Source organism: Heteronotia binoei, chromosome 1 (genome assembly GCF_032191835.1).
Source record: "Heteronotia binoei isolate CCM8104 ecotype False Entrance Well chromosome 1, APGP_CSIRO_Hbin_v1, whole genome shotgun sequence".
NCBI lineage: Eukaryota > Metazoa > Chordata > Lepidosauria > Squamata > Gekkonidae > Heteronotia > Heteronotia binoei.
This window is the reverse complement of record NC_083223.1, coordinates 147190272-147207628: the sequence shown is the minus strand read 5'-3', so window position 1 is coordinate 147207628 and position 17357 is coordinate 147190272. Positions and strand designations below refer to the sequence as shown.

The following is a 17357-nucleotide window of genomic DNA, read 5'->3' as shown; positions in this document are numbered from 1 at the left end:
TAGATAGTTAGTAAAAAAAAAAAAGTTTGTGTGTGTGTTTGCTGGACTGCCCTTTGGGGCCTTCCCCCCCATTAGTTTTCCCCAAAAGCTTTTTTCCCCTCAGAGGACTCTGAGTGGGTTTTTTGCCGACTGGCGTCTATGGAAAGACGTTGGGGGCTTTTCAAATGCTGCTGCTCTTGTGGGAAGAAGATTGCCCCCCCAGACGGCCATGGGTGAAGCGGTTTGGGTGAAGCGCACCACATGGAGTCCTGCCCACACTGTCTCCGCTTCTCCAAACAAATGCGGAAGAACTGGGCGGTGCGGCTTTTGGCGGCTTTGACTGAGTCGGCACAACGCCCTCAGAAATTGGCATCGGGCCCATCAGCATCAACCATGGCAGACACCCCGGCCCTGATGGTAACATCAGCCGATGTGACCCCGATCGTGACCGAAATGCCGATCGAGCGAGGCTCCTCCACAAAACGATCCCATGAAGGATCAGTGGACATGCTCGCCAAGTAGCGTCGGGATGACTCGGGGACCCGAGCATCCGCTCCGAAGAAGGCTAAGTCCAAGGAGAAGCGGAAGAAGTCCCGCACTCCATCGCCTTCTTGCGACGTTTTGGCACCGATGACCTCTGCTCCGCCGAGGAAGATCCTGGCGTCCCCATGCCACAGCCCATCAGCATCAAGAGGCAGTACTCAACAGCCCCGTCTCTCGATGTCTGAGCAGGAGATCGACCTCACTCAGCGATCCTCATCATCCGGGTCGCGGCGTCGTAGTGGGAGTGGTTCAATCTCCGAAATAGAGGCATCGGCGCCGATGGACCCGTCTACCCCGATGGAACCTAGAGGCAGACGGGAGCTAGAGCCCTCCATGGCACCACGCTACCATCGTGGGAGCAGCGTCAGTGGCCGCCCACCTATCCGTATCCTTACCCTCCATATCAGTGGTTCCAACCGAGGGAGTTTGCGGAGTGGGATCAACAGTCGGAGGCATCCTGCATGTCGAGGCTTTCGCACCATTCCCAAAGACCATCGGCATCGATCCCTCCGGAGAGGCACACCGCCCCAGCGGCTGAGACTCGGTGGTGGCCATTGACATCGACCCGTTCGCCCATCCGGGAATCGACGCCGATCCTCTCCGAGCACTCTGTGCACCGGGAGTCTTCCTCGTCGGACTCGGAGAGTGGTACCGACACCCAGGAAGGGGGTTTGGAGCCTTCGCCAGGGTCCCATACGGCCGAGGATCTTCCTATCTCACCATCGGAGGATCTGAAGTCCTATGGCGACCTGGTGAAGAGGATGGCAACCTCCCTCTCCCTGCCTGTGACGCAACCACAGCCCATCGTGGATGATAATGTCTTTGACATTATGCAAAGGGAAACATCCACAGCAATCGCTTTACCGGTCACCAAAGTGATTCTGCAGGCAGTCAAGGAGCCCTGGAAGAAACCATCTTTGACGCCGGTGTCATCCAGAAGGCTGGACCACATATACAGGGTCCAGGAGACGGGGGCTGAGTTCCTTTTCACCCATCCGAAACCGAACTCAGTGGTCATCTCTTCTTCTTCCAAAGCACGCACGGTCCACTCATCCCCACCGGACAAGGAGGGAAACAAGCTGGAGAATATGGGAAGAAAGGTCTACTCCGCAGGGGCCCTAGGAGTAAAGGTATCTAACTATGCGGCTTGCATGGCTAGATACCAATACTCCGTATGGGAACAACTTCCCCTCTCCTCTCTTCCCTGAGCGAGGACAAAAAGGCTGCTGCTAGAAAACTGCAGAAAGAATGCTTTGCTGTGGCCAAGCAACAATTGGCTGCAGCAAAGCACATGGTGGATGTGTCAGCAAAGGCCATCACGTCTGCTGTGTGCATTCGTCGGCACTCCTAGCTACAGTCAACAGCCCTGCAGCAAGATACTAGGGCCTTTGTGGAGGACTTGCCCTTTGAGGGGGATGGCCTCTTCAGCACTACCACAGACAGTGCGCTGCAAGAAATAGATAAGAGCCTGAAGACCTCCAGGAACCTGGGTGTGCAGGCCACCTCCAGGGCTCCCAAGGCGAAGCAGTGGCCCAAACCGTGGGCCAAGAGGCCTTATCAAAAGTTCTCACCCGAACAGCAATGGCGACCTCGCTCCACTCAGCCTGACAGACCATCGTACTCAGGCAACAACAGGAACCGCTACGGTTCTCAGACCACTGGCAAATCCAAGGGTGCTCGGCCTCAAAAGCAGGGCCTTTGACTTTCTCGTGGCATGCGTCATTGTCCCTACTGGTTCAACATCTATCCGCCTCCGCCCTTCCCTACCTGCCTGGGAGTTGATCTCTACAGACAGGTGGGCTCTGTCCATCATAGAAGAGGGCTACAAAATAGAGTTTGCTCAGATTCCAAACCAATCCGTGGTGATCACCACTCCCCCCTTCCCAACCTCTGCTGACGGAGGTGAGCAACCTCCTACAGAAACAAGCCATAGAAAGGGTTCCGATGGAGGCCAGGACAGGAGGTTTTTATTCTCGTTACTTCCTGATCCCCAAGAGGGACGGGGGCTTAAGACCAATTATGGATCTTCGGAATCTGAACAAATTTATTCTGTACCAAAAGTTCAGAATGTCCACGCTGCAAACAATCCTGCCCCTCATCAATCAAGGGGACTGGATGGCGACTCTGGACCTCAAGGATGCCTACTTCCACGTCAGCATTCATCTGGCGTTCAGGCGTTTCCTCCGGTTTGCAGTGGGTTCCCAACACTTCCAGTTCAAAGCCCTTCCGTTCAGCCTGTCCACTGCACGTCGGGTGTTTACGAAGAGGATGAGCGTTGTGGCTGCCCACCTCCGTCTCCAGGGAGTTGTCGTTTTTCCATACATCGACGACTGGTTCCTTGTGGCGAAGTCTAGGGAAAGTTTGTCAACGCACATAGCCATCACTCTACATCTTCTCGACACCTTGGGGTTGCAGGTCAATTTGGAGAAATCTCACCGCTTTGCTGGATACGAACCAGCATCGTGCATACCTGCCTCCGCAGAGAGTGAGGGACATTATCGGTCTGGTACAACTGCTACAGAGGCGAAAGTGGGGCACAGCGCAGCAGCTTTAGCGGATCCTGGGGCTGATGGCGGCGACGACAAGCGTGCTACTTTTCGCAAAACTGAGGATGAGAGTGGTTTCTCTGCCAGTTTCGTCCACTCAGAGACTCACCTCGAAAGAGGTTTGTCATCTCATCCGGGACTCTTCAGACACTACAGTGGTGGGAGTCAGAGAACAACATCTGTCAGGGAGCTCCCTTCCATCTCCCGACTCCTACTGTGACTATCACAACAGATGCTTCCTTGTGGGGTTGGGGGGCCCACATGGAAGGCCTGTGTGGGGGGGGCCAGTGGCCGCCAGTGCTGACTCAGTTCCATATAAACTACCTAGAACTGCTGGCGGTTCACTTTGCCCTACACTCTTTCCGCCCCTTGGTGGCGGGGAAGACTGTAGCGCTGCTTACGGACAATACCACTGCCCTGTGCTACATCAACAGGCAGGGAGGGACAGTGTCTCGTCGGCTATGTGCATTGGCAATGGATCTCTGGTTGGAGTGTCTCCAATACGACATCTTTGTGAAGGCGGCACACCTTCCGGGGGTCCTCAACATACAGGCAGACTCCCTCAGCAGGGGTGGGGCTTCCCCTCATGAGTGGGAACTGCAGTGGTGTTTTCTGAAGCCTGTATTCTAGCTTTGGGGGTACCCACAGCTGGATGTCTTCGCCACAGCTGAGAACAAGAAATGTCCCATGTTCTGTTTCAGAGGGGGAGCAGATCCAGCCTCTCTGGGAGACGGGCTCCTGCTTCCTTGGGAGGGTCGGTTCCTCTACATGTTCCCACTTCTGCCGTTGTTGACGAAGGTGGTCAACAAAATAGTAAGCGAGAGGCCATGCTGCATCCTGGTGACTCCCTGGTGGCCTCGCCAGAACTGGTTTTCGATCCTGCTTCAACTGTTGGGAGGGGGGGTCTTCTACCAGTTCCCGGCAGAGCCGGACCTTCTGTCAGCTCAGGGCGGCCACGTACTCCATCACAACGTGCCTCACCTGAAGCTGACAGAGTGGCTCATTGATCCTTGGGGTTCTCTGACAGGGTCCAGCAAGTCCTTATGCACTGTAGGAAGCCTTCCACCCGCGCTTCCTATGACAGGAAGTGGTGGAAATTCACTCAGTTCATAGTTGACCCTTCAGTCTCACCTAGTAGGGTGGGGCTGTCGGTAATTTTTGATTTTTTGTTATCCTTAGTGGATGCTGGTCTTGTTTTTTCCTCCATTAAGGTGTATTTGGCAGCAATATCTGCTTTTCATCACCCAGTGGTGGGATATTCTGTTTTTGCACACCCTCATTCCAAAAAGTTTTTGAGGGGTTTGTTTAGGCTGCATCCACCATCAAGATCACCCCCGCAGTTGTGGGACTTAACCTTAGTGCTGGACATACTAACTCGTTGCCTCTTTGAGCCGATGGCCACGTGCTCTTTGCAGCTCCTATCATGGAAAACTGCATTTTTAGTTGCTATCACATCAGCACGTCGTGTAGGGGAGCTCAGGGCAATGCGTTATGATTATCCCTACCTTGTTTTTCGGGAGGCTGGTGTTTCTTTAGCTCCGGACATTACTTTTCTTCCTAAGGTGGTCTCCCAGTTCCACTTCAACTTAGAGGTTTGGTTGCCCACTTTTTTCCTTGCACTTTTTTCGGATGAGGAACGTAGATTGCATGCTTTGGACGTAAAGCGTGCTCTGCTGTTTTATTTGAACTGTTCAAAGATTTTTCGCAAGGACAAGCAGCTTTTTGTTTCATACGCTGCTCCCAAGTTAGGTTCCAGGATTTCATCTCAGAGACTCTCAAAATGGCTTACTGAGACTATTAAACTTTGTTATTTGTTGGCAAAGAATCCGTTACCTGGGCCTATTCATGGACACTCCACAAAAGTGATGGCCACGTCAGTGGCGTTCCTGAAAGACGTGTCCCTGGCTGATGTCTGCAAGGCTGCCACCTGGTCTTCTCCGCATGCCTTCATGAAGCACTACGCGCTGGATGTGCATGATCAGCAGAGGACTCGGTTGGGAGCTGCGGTGCTGCAAGCTGTTTCTTCCGGTTGACCGTCTTCCCGCCTCCAGGTATGTCTTGCTTTCTAATCTCCCATGGGTGTGAAACACAGAGACCACAAAGAAGATAGACAGGTTGCTTACCTGTAACTGTAGATCTTTGAGTGGTCATCTGTGCATTCACACTACCTGCCCTCCTTCCCCACTGCTGACGTTCTCCCTCCAGTAGGGGCTTCCAGCGGTCAGGAAGGAACTGGCGGGATCCCTGCGCTGGCGCCGGTGAGCATGTGTACTGGGACGCCTGCACATGCCCATTGGCGCTGAGCACAGAAAAATCCCGGGCTTTTCAGATACCCATTCGGGGATCAGCACAGGCGCTCTATCCCATGGGTGTGAATGCACAGATGACCACTCGAAGATCTACAGTTACAGGTAAGTAACTTGTCTTTTTGGCCCTGGCAAAATTTACATTGATGTATCATTGAACTTGTTATTGCAAAGGATTAGGTTGCCATTGTGCTCTTCTCCAAAAGAGCAGCAGGAAGTCATTGTTAATGGTTGTAAATGGTTCTAAATACTGTGTTTGATTCCAAGACATTGCAATTAAGTGGTTTGATTGAAAGGTTGAAAGGCATAAGAGATATTTCTTATTATAGTCTTACCTGTCTGTTCTTTATCAAAACCTTTCGTACAGCTACTGAGTCAGCAGCTTGACTATGAACTAAGGAGTAGACAATGGGTTAGATCCCATGGACGATTTTCATGGAAAGATGGGTTCTCTGTTCATGCTCACCTCTCCTGTCCTGCAGTAGCTTGAAATGTCCTCAGGGATAGCAGACCCACAGGAATAGGACTGGGGTAGTTGCAGATCTGCAACCGGAAAGGAAATCAGAAAAACCTTCTTCCTTTTTCTTTGAGATCCAAACCAGTAGAAGAGGTCTGGTCTCAGGCAAAGTCACAGTGCACAATTTGGAAATTGAATACGTCCAAGAGTTTAAAAAGTCCTTCATATATATATATATATATATATATATATATATATATATATATATTATTTACACATTTGCATACGCACACTTATCTCTGTTATTTTTAGACTTTCTGTCTTTCAAAGTATCTTTCCATGATATTCTTATAAGCAGGTCTGGCTTGCCCACTAGGCAAACTAGGCAGTTGCCTAGGGTACCAGGAGGGTGAGGATGCTGAATTGGACTCCCCCCCCCCAACCGGTGCCCCTGGCTAGCGCCTAGTTTGCTTGCCTCCTCTGCCCCCCCACCACCCACCCGTCCTTTCCCTTTCCTTCACCTCCCCCCCCCAGCGCAATCAGAGTGTCCCTTCATCTCCCTGCCGGCCATGCTGCCCCCCCCCCACAGTCCTGCAATGCAGTGCCGTTCTCCATCACACTCCCCCCCAGGGCACTGCCCCGAGGTGCAGCGCTCACCAGTCCCCTCCTTCCCTTCACCTTCCCCCTCTTGCAATCAGAGTGCCGTACAGGCTGCAGCCTGGCATGCAACTTATTTATCGCAAAAGATAAGATGCACGCCACATCACGACTGGTACAGCCCAGGTGCAGTGTGCTCTGATTGCGGAGAGGGAGAGGCGATGGGAAGAGAAGGGAAAGAGGGAGCTGGCAGGTGCCGCACCTCAGTGCAACACCCTGGGAATGTGTGAGATAGAGTGTGGCACTGCATTGCAGCACTGCGGGGGGCGGCTGCCTGGGGCACCACGCACCGTTGGGCTGGTGCTGCTTATAAGAATAGTAGAGTGAGCATGGTGAAATGGTTATCAGGAGTGTTGAACTCATTTGCTATGAGGGCCAGATCTGCCATACATGAGACCTTGTTGGGCCAGGCCTTGTGTGTACCTATTTAAGATCAGGTAGCAGAGATATAAACTTTATAAAGGACACAGACAAACACAATTAATTTTTTTTTAAATGCCTTAAAATAAAACATGCTTAAAACACTAGCACTCATTGGTCTTAAAGGTGCTTTCTTTGTATTTCTTCTATGGGATCCAAGAAGCTGGGCAACGGAAGCTCTGGCTCTTTCCTTCCTCCCCTGAGGACCAGGAGCCTCAGCCAATAGAAGGAAGAGAGACTTGGCTCAGTAGCTCTTGTGCAATTGAAAGAGCCTGACAAAGCAAGTTGTGCCTCCCCTCCCCTTCCTCCCCAAGGGAGGAGCCTCAGCCATTAGAGAAAATAGAAGTTTTGCTCTATAGCTCCTGTGCGATTGAGCAAGCCTTGCAAAGCAAACTGTGATGCAGAAGGAAGCAAGAGATAGGGAGAAGGAAGCAGATGACAACCAGTTGCTTGGGGGCCTAATAGGAGCTCTCCAGGAGCCTGATTTGGTCCCCGGGTCACATGTTTGACACCCCTGGGTTAGCATGTCAGTCTAGAATCTGGGGGCCTCATATTTGAATCCCTGCTCTGCCAATGGAAACTTGCTAGGTGACCTGAAGGCTCACATTGTCTGCCTAACCTACTGTTGTTAGGTGAAATGGAGAAAAGAATGCTGTAAACTTCTTTAGATCCCCAGTGAAAAGAAAAAGTAGTATAATTGAAGTAAATAAATAAAAAGAATTATGTCCATTTTAGTCTTTGGTGGATCATTGTATAGCTATTTTTAAACAAGATTGCTTCAATATGTGCATACCTGTTTTCATTATGTGCAGATTTTCTATTGAAAAAGGAATTGCTGGCCAAGTAGCAAGAACAGGTGAAGTTCTCAACATTCCTGATGCCTATGCAGATCCACGCTTTAACAGGTATGAGCTTGGTAGGTTACAATTAGGACATAGTAAGTAAAGCTAGTAGTATTCTTGTGGTATTCCAATATTATTTTTTTCCTACAAGAAGTAACACAAATTTACAAGGTAAGACTTTTCGGCTCAACCTAGCCACACCTCCCCTCTAGATTTAATGTATGCAGTCACACACACACACACATTCTCCCCCCCCCCCCCAATCCTAGCTGTACTTACCTCATTTTAGGACAGGCTGGGACTGGATTAAATAGCTACCAGGAACTTCTTAGCAGCAAATCTCTACAGTGCATGCATGGTGCATTTCCCAGCTGTCTGAACAGCTAGGGTGTGCAATGCATCTGCCCTGCATGTGCAAGAGCAGTTTGAATGCTCCTCTTGTGTGAGTGTGGCTCATGTGTCTCCCAGCAGCGGGGCGGCGGCTGTGTGATCGCGGCAGCATGCATGAGAGAGCTTTGGCTTTTTCAAAGCTGGGATACTGTCATGCCAAATTCCCAGTGTGATCCCACCCTTAGTTTTCCCCCAGCATTATATTTATACAGTAGACTTTGTTGGTAAATTATCCCTGTTGCAGCCGCCCTGAGCCTGCTCTAACAGGGAGGGCGGCGGGATATAAACCAAACAAAATAAATAAAAATAAATAAATAATGACACTGTTTCTGAGGTGTATATTAGTCTGATTTGTTTTTGCTCCCTAAGAGTCGCTGCTAGGCACAGGAGCCTTAGAAAATAAAACTGTTGTCTATTATAGATAACAAGTGGGGACCCCAAAGGAACTTGCGGGAGTGGCTGTTCCCCTCATCTTTGCTTCTTTTCCTTTCACACTCTTTCTCCCTCCTCCCACCCCTGTTCTTACTCTATCTCTCCTCCTTGCCTGTCACTTCTTTTCTCTGTCTGCTCCCCTAGTCCATCCTGTCTCCACCTTATGACCCTTTCTTCCATTTTCTCCTCCCGTTCTGCCTATCAGTCTCCTGGCCTCCCTCCTGCTCCATCCCCCTAGCAGCAGTGGCAGCAGTAGCTCAGGAACCACAATGGATCTCCCTAATACAGAGATCAGTTCCCCTTCAGTTTGCCAGTTTGGAAATTCCTGGAGATTTGGGGGTGGAGCCTTGAGATGGTAAGGTTTAGGGTTGGAAGCAACCTCAGGAGGGTATAATGTCGTAGACTCCACCCTCCAAAGCAGGCATTTTCTCCAGAGTAACTTACCTCTGTCGCCTGGAGAGCAATTGTAATTTTGGATGTTCTCCCTAAGAGGCGGAGGACATCTTGGGTGTTTCCCACCGTCTAATCAGGGAGGCAGGAATCTTAAAAACTTCCTCTTCCTGCGGCTGTGGGAACCACCCTTCTTCCAGTTTATTTCCTGCCTCGACAGGGAGAGCAAGCATTTAGGCTAGGTTCCTATCCTTTCAATTAATCTTCTATCTGTTTAAAAAAAAAAAAAAATTTCTTCCTCCTTCTTACCTTGCTACTTTTTTCCTTGCTTCTAACAACTAACTCCTCCAGCCTTTTTTCCGTCTTTTCCAGTCTTTCTTCAGCCTCCTCTGCCTTTCCTTCTCATTCCCCCCGCTTTCCCTCAACGCTTTCGAGGAGCAGCGCGGCGACGGCACGGACCAAAAACACAAGCTGCGGCAAGCAGAGGAAAGGGAGAATGACGCGTCGGGCAAGAGACGCATTCATGGACGACGGCCCGGTTCCTGACGCCTGGCGCGGAACCGAGAGACCACCCCCCGGAGCTAGCATGACCGCTGGGCTTGCCTCGGCTACTGGCAACGTGCCCTGTAGGGGCAAGGCTGTGAAGAGCGGACGCAGGCGGCACTGGTCTTCCCCAGCTGCGGAGGAGGCTTCCTCGTCAGGGCTCTTCCCCAGCACCGGCGGCCATCTTGGGGAACGCAAAAAGGCACAAAACAGGAACGACCAGCAGCCCTGCAGCTTCTAGACGCAGGAACATCCCGATGACAACCTCCAGGCGGGAGACTTCGTCATGGATGGCACCAAGCCTGCACTGGAAGCCACGCAGACCTACCAGCCCCAGACAGGCTTGGGTAACGTACCCTTAATGGGACCTTCTTTTCTTTCTGAGTTTTTAGAGTCCATAAGACAGACTGTGGGTGCAGCAGTCAGGGCAACTGCCCATAAGAGACCGGGGTCCCCCAGGTCAAGTTCCTCCTCCAGGTCACCTTCTCCCAAGAGGTCCAGAGGTAGCACCAGCCACCTTAGGGCTCCAAAGAAGTCATTGGTCAGTGACCAGCTGGAGAGCGAAAGATCCCTTTCTGAGGCTCGCTCTGAGGATTCCTATGGGGGAGATCGGGAGGAGGGCGAATTCTTATCTGATGAGGAGATAGAGAACATTACAGTTCCGGGACCCTCGTCATATTTCTTCAAGGCAGAAGAGTTCCAACCTCTCTTGACCAAAGTGCTATCTGCCCTAGACCTCCAGGTGTTCCCTGAGGAGCAGGAGTCTTCCAGCCCTCTAACTAACCCCAAGGGGAACACGGAGTTTTTTCCTAGATACAGATCTTCTGATAAGGTTTTTCCCTTTCCGGAGTCCTTCGAACACCAGTTAAAGTCTGAGTGGGCCAAGCCTAGTGCCAACAGACAAGTGCCCAATTTTGTCAAGAAGCTTTATGAGTTACCTTCCTTTGCTAATGATATGCTACAGGTACCGTTGGTGGATGCCCCAATCGCAGCCTTACAGTCGCATGGCCTGTTAGCTGAGGACGGCCATGGCTCAGTGCGAGACAACTGGGACAGAAAGATAGACTTGGCTTTGAAGAGGAGCCATGAAGCTACGGCCCTGGCCATCAAGGCAGCTGCGACCACCTCTATAGTCTCCAGAGCAGCGATCGTCTGGATAAGGCGGTTAACTCAACTATTGCCAGACGTGGATAAAAGGATCCTGGAAGGCACCAGCAGACTTCTTAGGGCTTCTGAATTCTCAGCGGACGCCTCTCTGGATGCTCTTACGTTCTCTGCTTGAGCGATGGCGTCAAACACCATAGCGAGAAGGGGCCTATGGCTTCGGGCCTAGCCGGCAGACATTCACTCGAAGTCGATTGTTTCAGCCTACCCCTTTCAAGGAGAAAAGCTGTTTGGAGACGCCCTGGATAAGATCCTGGTGGAGACAAGGGATAAGAAGAAGGCCATGCCCAAGTATCTAAGACGTTGCGACAAAAGAGGATTCGGGTCTAATTCCTTTCGTATCTCCGCCGGCTTCTCCAAACCTAAACAGGAATATAGAAGATCAACTTGGGGACAGCCCAAACAGAATTTCCGAAAGGGCTTCTCCAATCCCCGATTCCAGAGAAATCAGTCCGATAGGACCGACAAGTTTGAGAAGGGATCCAAGCCCAATAAAGCATGACTGGGACTCCAATCCAGTAGGGGGCCGCCTACTACATTTCTACCAGATGTGGGCGGCCTCAAAGGTCGATGCTTGGACTCTGGAAATTGTTCCGTGGGGCTACCCGATAGAATTCAAAAGAACACCTCGGGATCGTTTCATTGTGTCTCCTCTTCGTTCAAACCCAGGACAAAGGGACGTCACCTTCAAAGCAATACACCATCTACTAGAAATCGCGGCAGTAGAACCAGTCCCTCCATTACAGAGGTGTCTATTCTATCTTTTTCACGGTGCCCAAGAAAAACGGGGACTGGAGGGCAATTCTGGACCTGAAATTTCTGAACAGACCTATCAAGCTCCGTCATTTCAGAATGGAGTCCATGAAGTCGATAACGGAAGCCCTACATCATCAAGACTATATGTCATCTCTGGACCTAACAGAGGCCTGTCTTCACATTCCAATCCTCCCTGCACACCACAAATTCCTTCGCTTCTGTGTGAACGGGTCCCACTACCAATTCAGAGCTCTACCGTTTGGTCTGGCAACGGCACCACGGGTGTTCACCAAGGTGTTGGTGAACCTGATAGCAATGCTCAGGCAGAGAGGGATACATGTGCATCCTTATCTCGACAACCTGCTGATAAGATCTTCGTCGAGGAAGAGCGCGGAGCAGGACATTCTACACACTATCTACTGTCTCCAGCAACACGGGTTCATAATCAACGTACCCAAGAGTCATTTATGCCCATCCCAGAGACTACAACACCTGGGCGTGGTCATCGACACGAACCTGAACTCTTTTTCTCCCAGGAGACAAGATACTGAAGACCAAGACGTTAGTACGTCAGGTAGTGCAGGAGTCATCGTCGTCTCTCCAGACTTTGGCAAGACTCATGGGCCTTTTGATTTCAAATCTAGAGGCACTTCAGTGGGGACGTTTTCACACCAGACAGCTTCAGATGTTTCTACGCCCATATCAAACCCAGATCATGGAGAAGCGTCCCCTGTCTCTGACGGTTCCCAAGACAGTCAAGGAAAGTCTCCTGTGGTGGACCAAGGACCACAACCTACATCAGGGGAGAACATACTTTGTAGAGAAGGAAATGCAGCTGTTCTCGGATGCCAGCCTATCAGGATGGGGGGCGACCCTCAGCAAGATCCCCACCCAGGGTCAGTGGACGACCAAGGAGGCGAGTCTCCCAATCAACCTTCTGGAATTCCGGGCCATTCTTTTGGCTCTACTACATTTTAAGGACCAGGTGACCGGGAAACATGTCCTAGTCCGAATGGACAATATAGCAGCCAAAGCTTACCTAAACAACCAAAGGAGGTCCAGGTCCAGTTCCCTTCACAAGGAGGCCAGAAAGCTGTTTGAATGGGCGGAGACTCATTTGAAATCGATAAGAGCAGAACATATCAAAGGGACTTGCAATGTCAAGGCAGACTGGCTCAGTCAGGAGAGCATTCAATCGGGAGAGTGGTCTCTCAACAAGAAGCTTTTCCTAACGATAGTGGAGCACTTTGGTCTGCCGGTGTTGGATATCTTTGCGTCCTTTCAGAACTACCAGCTTCCTCGATTCTACACGAGATACTACCACAATCAAGCGGAGTCCTAACATCTCCCTGGCCACAAGGTCTTCTATATGCCTTTCCTCCAATCCCGATCATTCCAAGGTTACTCAGAAGGATCAGGCTACTGAGGGCCGAGGTCATCCTGGTTGCTCCCTGGTGGCCTCGACGTCACTGGTTCTTCTCAATCCAACAGATGTCAATAGCAGAGCCACTTCGCCTGCCAACCTTGCCGGACATGCTGTTGCAGGGACCGGTGTGGCATCCTCATCCAGACTGGCTGAGATTGACCATTTGGAGGTTGAGAGGCGTTCTCTGTTAGATCTAGGCTATACAAGCGACGTGACGAGTACCATCCTAGCTTCCAGAAAGGACTCCACAATGCGGATTTATGATATGTCTTGGAAAGCCTTTCACAGGTGGTGTTGGAGAAAAACTGTGGACCCATTACATCCTTCTGTCCCTAAGATTCTTCAGTTTCTTCAGGATGGTCTTCGTTTTGGCCTGAAGCCGGCTACCCTCAAACGTCAGGTTGCAGCCTTGTCTTCGGTACTCCAGCAGGTGGACGGCGTGAATCTTGCATCACACCCGCCTTAGAGGAGCCTCTATGAGCTCTCCACCACAAGTACATCACTTCCCTACCTGGAGATTGAATCTAGTGCTCTCGGCCTTAACAGGTCCACCATTTGAACCTTTAATATCTGTGCCTTTAAAGATAATGCGCATGAAGACCATCTTTCTGGTGGCAATAACATCAGCCAGAAGAGTGTCAGAGATTGGAGCCTTGTCAGTTAAATGAGAGCTATGTGTGTCCCACAAGGACAAAGTAGTTCTCTATCCAGACCCTACTTTTCAACCAAAGATTTCTTCTAGATTTCACCAAAGCCAAGAAATCAACCTGCCATCTTTTTGTCCGGATCCAAAGCATCCCAAGGAATGCACATGGCATACTCTAGATGTGCAAAGAGCAATTAAAGTCTACCTTATTAGAACTGAACCTATTCATAACTCAGACTCAATGTTCATTAACATAGCAGGGCCCAGATTGGGGCAGAAAATGTCCAAGTCGGCAATTAGTTACGCCATCAAGCAGTGTATAATGGAGGCGTATAAGGCATTACACCTTCAGATACCATCAGGGATCACTGCGCACTCGACCAGAAGTGCGGCTACCAATGCAGCTTTTAATAAGAACGCCTCCACCGAGGAGGTGTGTAAAGCAGCTACGTGGTCATCTATCTCCACCTTTATCCGCCACTATAAACTGAATGCGTACGCGTCGGCGGATGCAGCCTTTGGCAGACGAATCCTGCAACATGTACTGCCTGAGTAGGGCGATCCCACCCTGACTAACATACTGCTATGGGAGCACCCAAGATGTCCTCCGCCTCTTAGGGAGAACGATCCTTGGCACTTACTGTGAGGGATCCTTCTCCTAAGAGGACAGGAGGACATCTTGCACTCCCTTCTATCGCCCTACCTTGGGCAGCATCTCTCTGTATCTGGTTTCTTCTGTATCCTTCACCTACGGCTGTTTTTACCTGCTGGTATCTGTTACCTGTGATTTACCTGTCATTTTCTATAAGAGTTTGTTCTAGTCAGTCTGGGAGGCTAATGCCACATTTTTTCCCGACCGACGGTTAGTTTCCTGTTACATAGGAGCGTTAGATACAAGAGTTTTCTTACTGCTTCTCGGAGTCACCCGAACTGGAAGAAGGGTGGTTCCCACAGCCACAGGAAGAGGAAGTTTTTAAGATTCCTGCCTCCCTGATTGGATGGTGGGAAACATCCAAGATGTCCTCCTGTCCTCTTAGGAGAAGGACCCCTCACAGTAAGTGCCAAGGGTCGATCTCCAGCTCCTACCTGGAAGTTGGCAGTCCTAGTTCCCCAGAAGAAAATGGCTGCTTTGAAGGGTGGGGTCTATGCATTATACGCTTCTGAGGTCTCACTCCTCCTCAAAGCCCACTTTCCCCAGGTCCCACTCCCAAATATTCAGGAATTTCCTAACCTGGAGTTGGCAACCATATTTCCTCCTCATCCAACAGCCAGTCTACCTTTATCTGCTCCTCTGTCTTATGTTTTTCCTCTCCCCATCCCCAGCAGCCTCCGCCTAGGAAAATTGTGGCCTAGTTGCATGATTCCACAATTCCCTACCCCATTCTTTCCTTCTTAGCCATTTGCCAGCCTACATTTTATCTACCTCTGATCTTCAGCTATATTTATTATTTCTTTACATCATTTATACCCTGCCTTCATAGTGAGGACCAAAGCAGCATACATGTTTCTCCTCTGCTTTTTTTAAATCTACACAACAACCTTTTGATGTACATTAGGTTGAAAGTATGTGACCAGTCAAAAATCACCCAGTGAGCTTCTACAGTAAGATGGGCATTCAAACTCAAGTTTCCCAGATCCTTCTCTGAAGCTCTAACAGCTATACTATACAGAGACCGATTTCACACTAGGGCTTGTTCTGGGTGGAGAGCCCTTTTGCCCCCCCGGCACTTCTCTCGGTTTTCGCACAAGCTACCCCGGAGCTGTGAGTTGGCCTCCTGCTTTCCCATGGCAAGCAGAAACTGTTTGAAAGAAAATCTCGCTTGCTGCGGAAAAGCAGCGAGCCAACTCACAGCTCCAGGGCAGCTTGTGCAAAACCAAGAGAAGCGCTGGGAGCAAAAGGGCTCTCCACCCAGAACAAGCCTAGTGTGAAATCAGTTTGACTTTCATAGGATGGCTTCTGTTGAACAGTAGCAATCAGCCAGGCCTAGTTGAATCATGCAAGTTGAGTGGTAAGTCATTTAGAGGTTGTTGCCATGCCTCAGTTTGATAGCCTCCAGGTGGAACCTGAAGATCTGCAACAGAGATCTGTCCCTTTGGAGAAAATGACTGCTCTGGACAGTGGACTCTAAGGCATTATATCTGGCTGAGACCTCTCCCCTCCCTAAATCTTGCCCTCCTCAGATTCTCCTTCAAAATCTCCAAGAATTTCCACACTTGGCAACCCTAGCAGGCCTGACTTTGAAGTCCCTCTCTTCCCCCAGCAGCCAAAATAGGCCTAGAAAGTATTCTGTCTCCTTCCTCTTGCTTTTACTGACAGAAGCAAGCTTCGGAATGGTCTGATTGCCTAGCGACAGCCCCTGAAGGAATCTGTTGCTTAAAGCTATAGGTGTTCCTTTTATCATTTTTGAATTTTTAAAGCTTGCACCAGTGCATATTTTTAATTTCATATTTCTCTGTCAATCTAGATTTCACATTTTTTTTCAGATTTTTAGAAAGATCTGTCTTGTAAAATTGCTCCAATCACCAAATTTAAGTATTCAAAGATAATCCTGATTTCACTATTAGAATATAAGATCACCAGCTATCTCCTAAGAGTGGAATGCATATATTTAAACTTCTACATTTAAAGAAAGTATTTTTTTCTGCAAAAATTTACTTTATGCAATGGTTAACATGGGGGTTACATTTTTAAAAAGATACTGCCATGATGTTGATTGCTAAGTAATTGAGTTTGAGAATGTCTTATTTTTATTTATGTAAAATTATTTACAGTATATGTTGAATGAGACTGGTATGTTTAGAGGCATAGTACATCTGTGAGTGTAGATACAATTAATCTAATCTTTTCTTCATAAAAGTAACTTCCTCTTACTTTTGAAGTATCTGCCAAGGGATTCAGGCAGAAACGAAAGGGATCCAAGAGAACTCAAAGGGGAGGAGAAATCCCATGCACGTACATCTCTCCTCTTTTGCAAAGTTGGTTAACCTTTGGGGTTTTTTGCAAACCTGGGGCTTATCCAAAATTTGTAGAAATGCCTCCCTTTTTCTGCACCTGACTCCATTGTGTGTGAATGTGTGTGTGTTTTAAACTGCACTCTGATATCATGTTCAGAATTAGGTATGTGATATGGTTCCTCACTATGATGAAGCTATTTGTTTATATCAGCATGTTGGAAATTACGAATGTATCCATTCACTCTACTTCTAAGGACTCTATCTTAAATATTCTTCAGCTATACAGGTCTAACATAAGATTTATCTGTTCCTCATGAGTATGGCACTGTCATCAGAATGGTAGTGGTTGGACAGCTAATCAAGCATAGTGGATTCATGACTTAGTTCTGAATCATGAAGTTTCCATTCTGAATGTTGCCTCTGTCCTGAAATCACTATGTAGCATTAAGTAGGCCACATTCTCTTAGTCTAAGCCATTGTCTATAATACAGGAATAACAGTACTTACCAGCTTTAAAGGGTTGTTGCATGGTAGTAGGATAATGTATGTAAAATACATTGAACACTAAACGTGCTATCCAAATCACAAAGAACTATTAGATAGTCACATGTCAAGAGAATGAAACACTTTAGATCTATGAAACAAATGTCTACTTTACTCATTATTTTCTTTTCCTTTGAACTCACCAGAGAAGTAGACCTCTACACAGGTTACACCACCAGAAACATTTTATGCATGCCGATTGTGAGCCGAGGATGTGTGATAGGCGTTGTACAAATGGTGAACAAACTAAGTGGAAGTGCCTTCTCTAAAACAGATGAGAACAACTTTAAAATGTTTGCAGTCTTTTGTGCTTTAGCCTTACACTGCGCTAACGTAAGTTTTGCTCCACAAAGACAGCTAAT

At 49.0% G+C, this 17357-nt stretch overlaps 1 protein-coding gene across 5 annotated transcripts in view; it reads left to right on the top strand.

Annotated features, from left to right (window-relative positions):
- The window catches only part of PDE10A (phosphodiesterase 10A), a 546650-nt gene that overhangs the window by 486384 nt on the left and 42909 nt on the right, over nt 1-17357 (top strand). For all 5 annotated transcript variants that reach the window (XM_060242109.1, XM_060242082.1, XM_060242099.1 and 2 more), the window contains exons 12-13: nt 7721-7813; nt 17142-17328. In XM_060242109.1, the coding sequence (XP_060098092.1) occupies nt 7721-7813; nt 17142-17328 (280 nt within the window). The remainder of the gene's footprint in view (nt 1-7720; nt 7814-17141; nt 17329-17357) is intronic.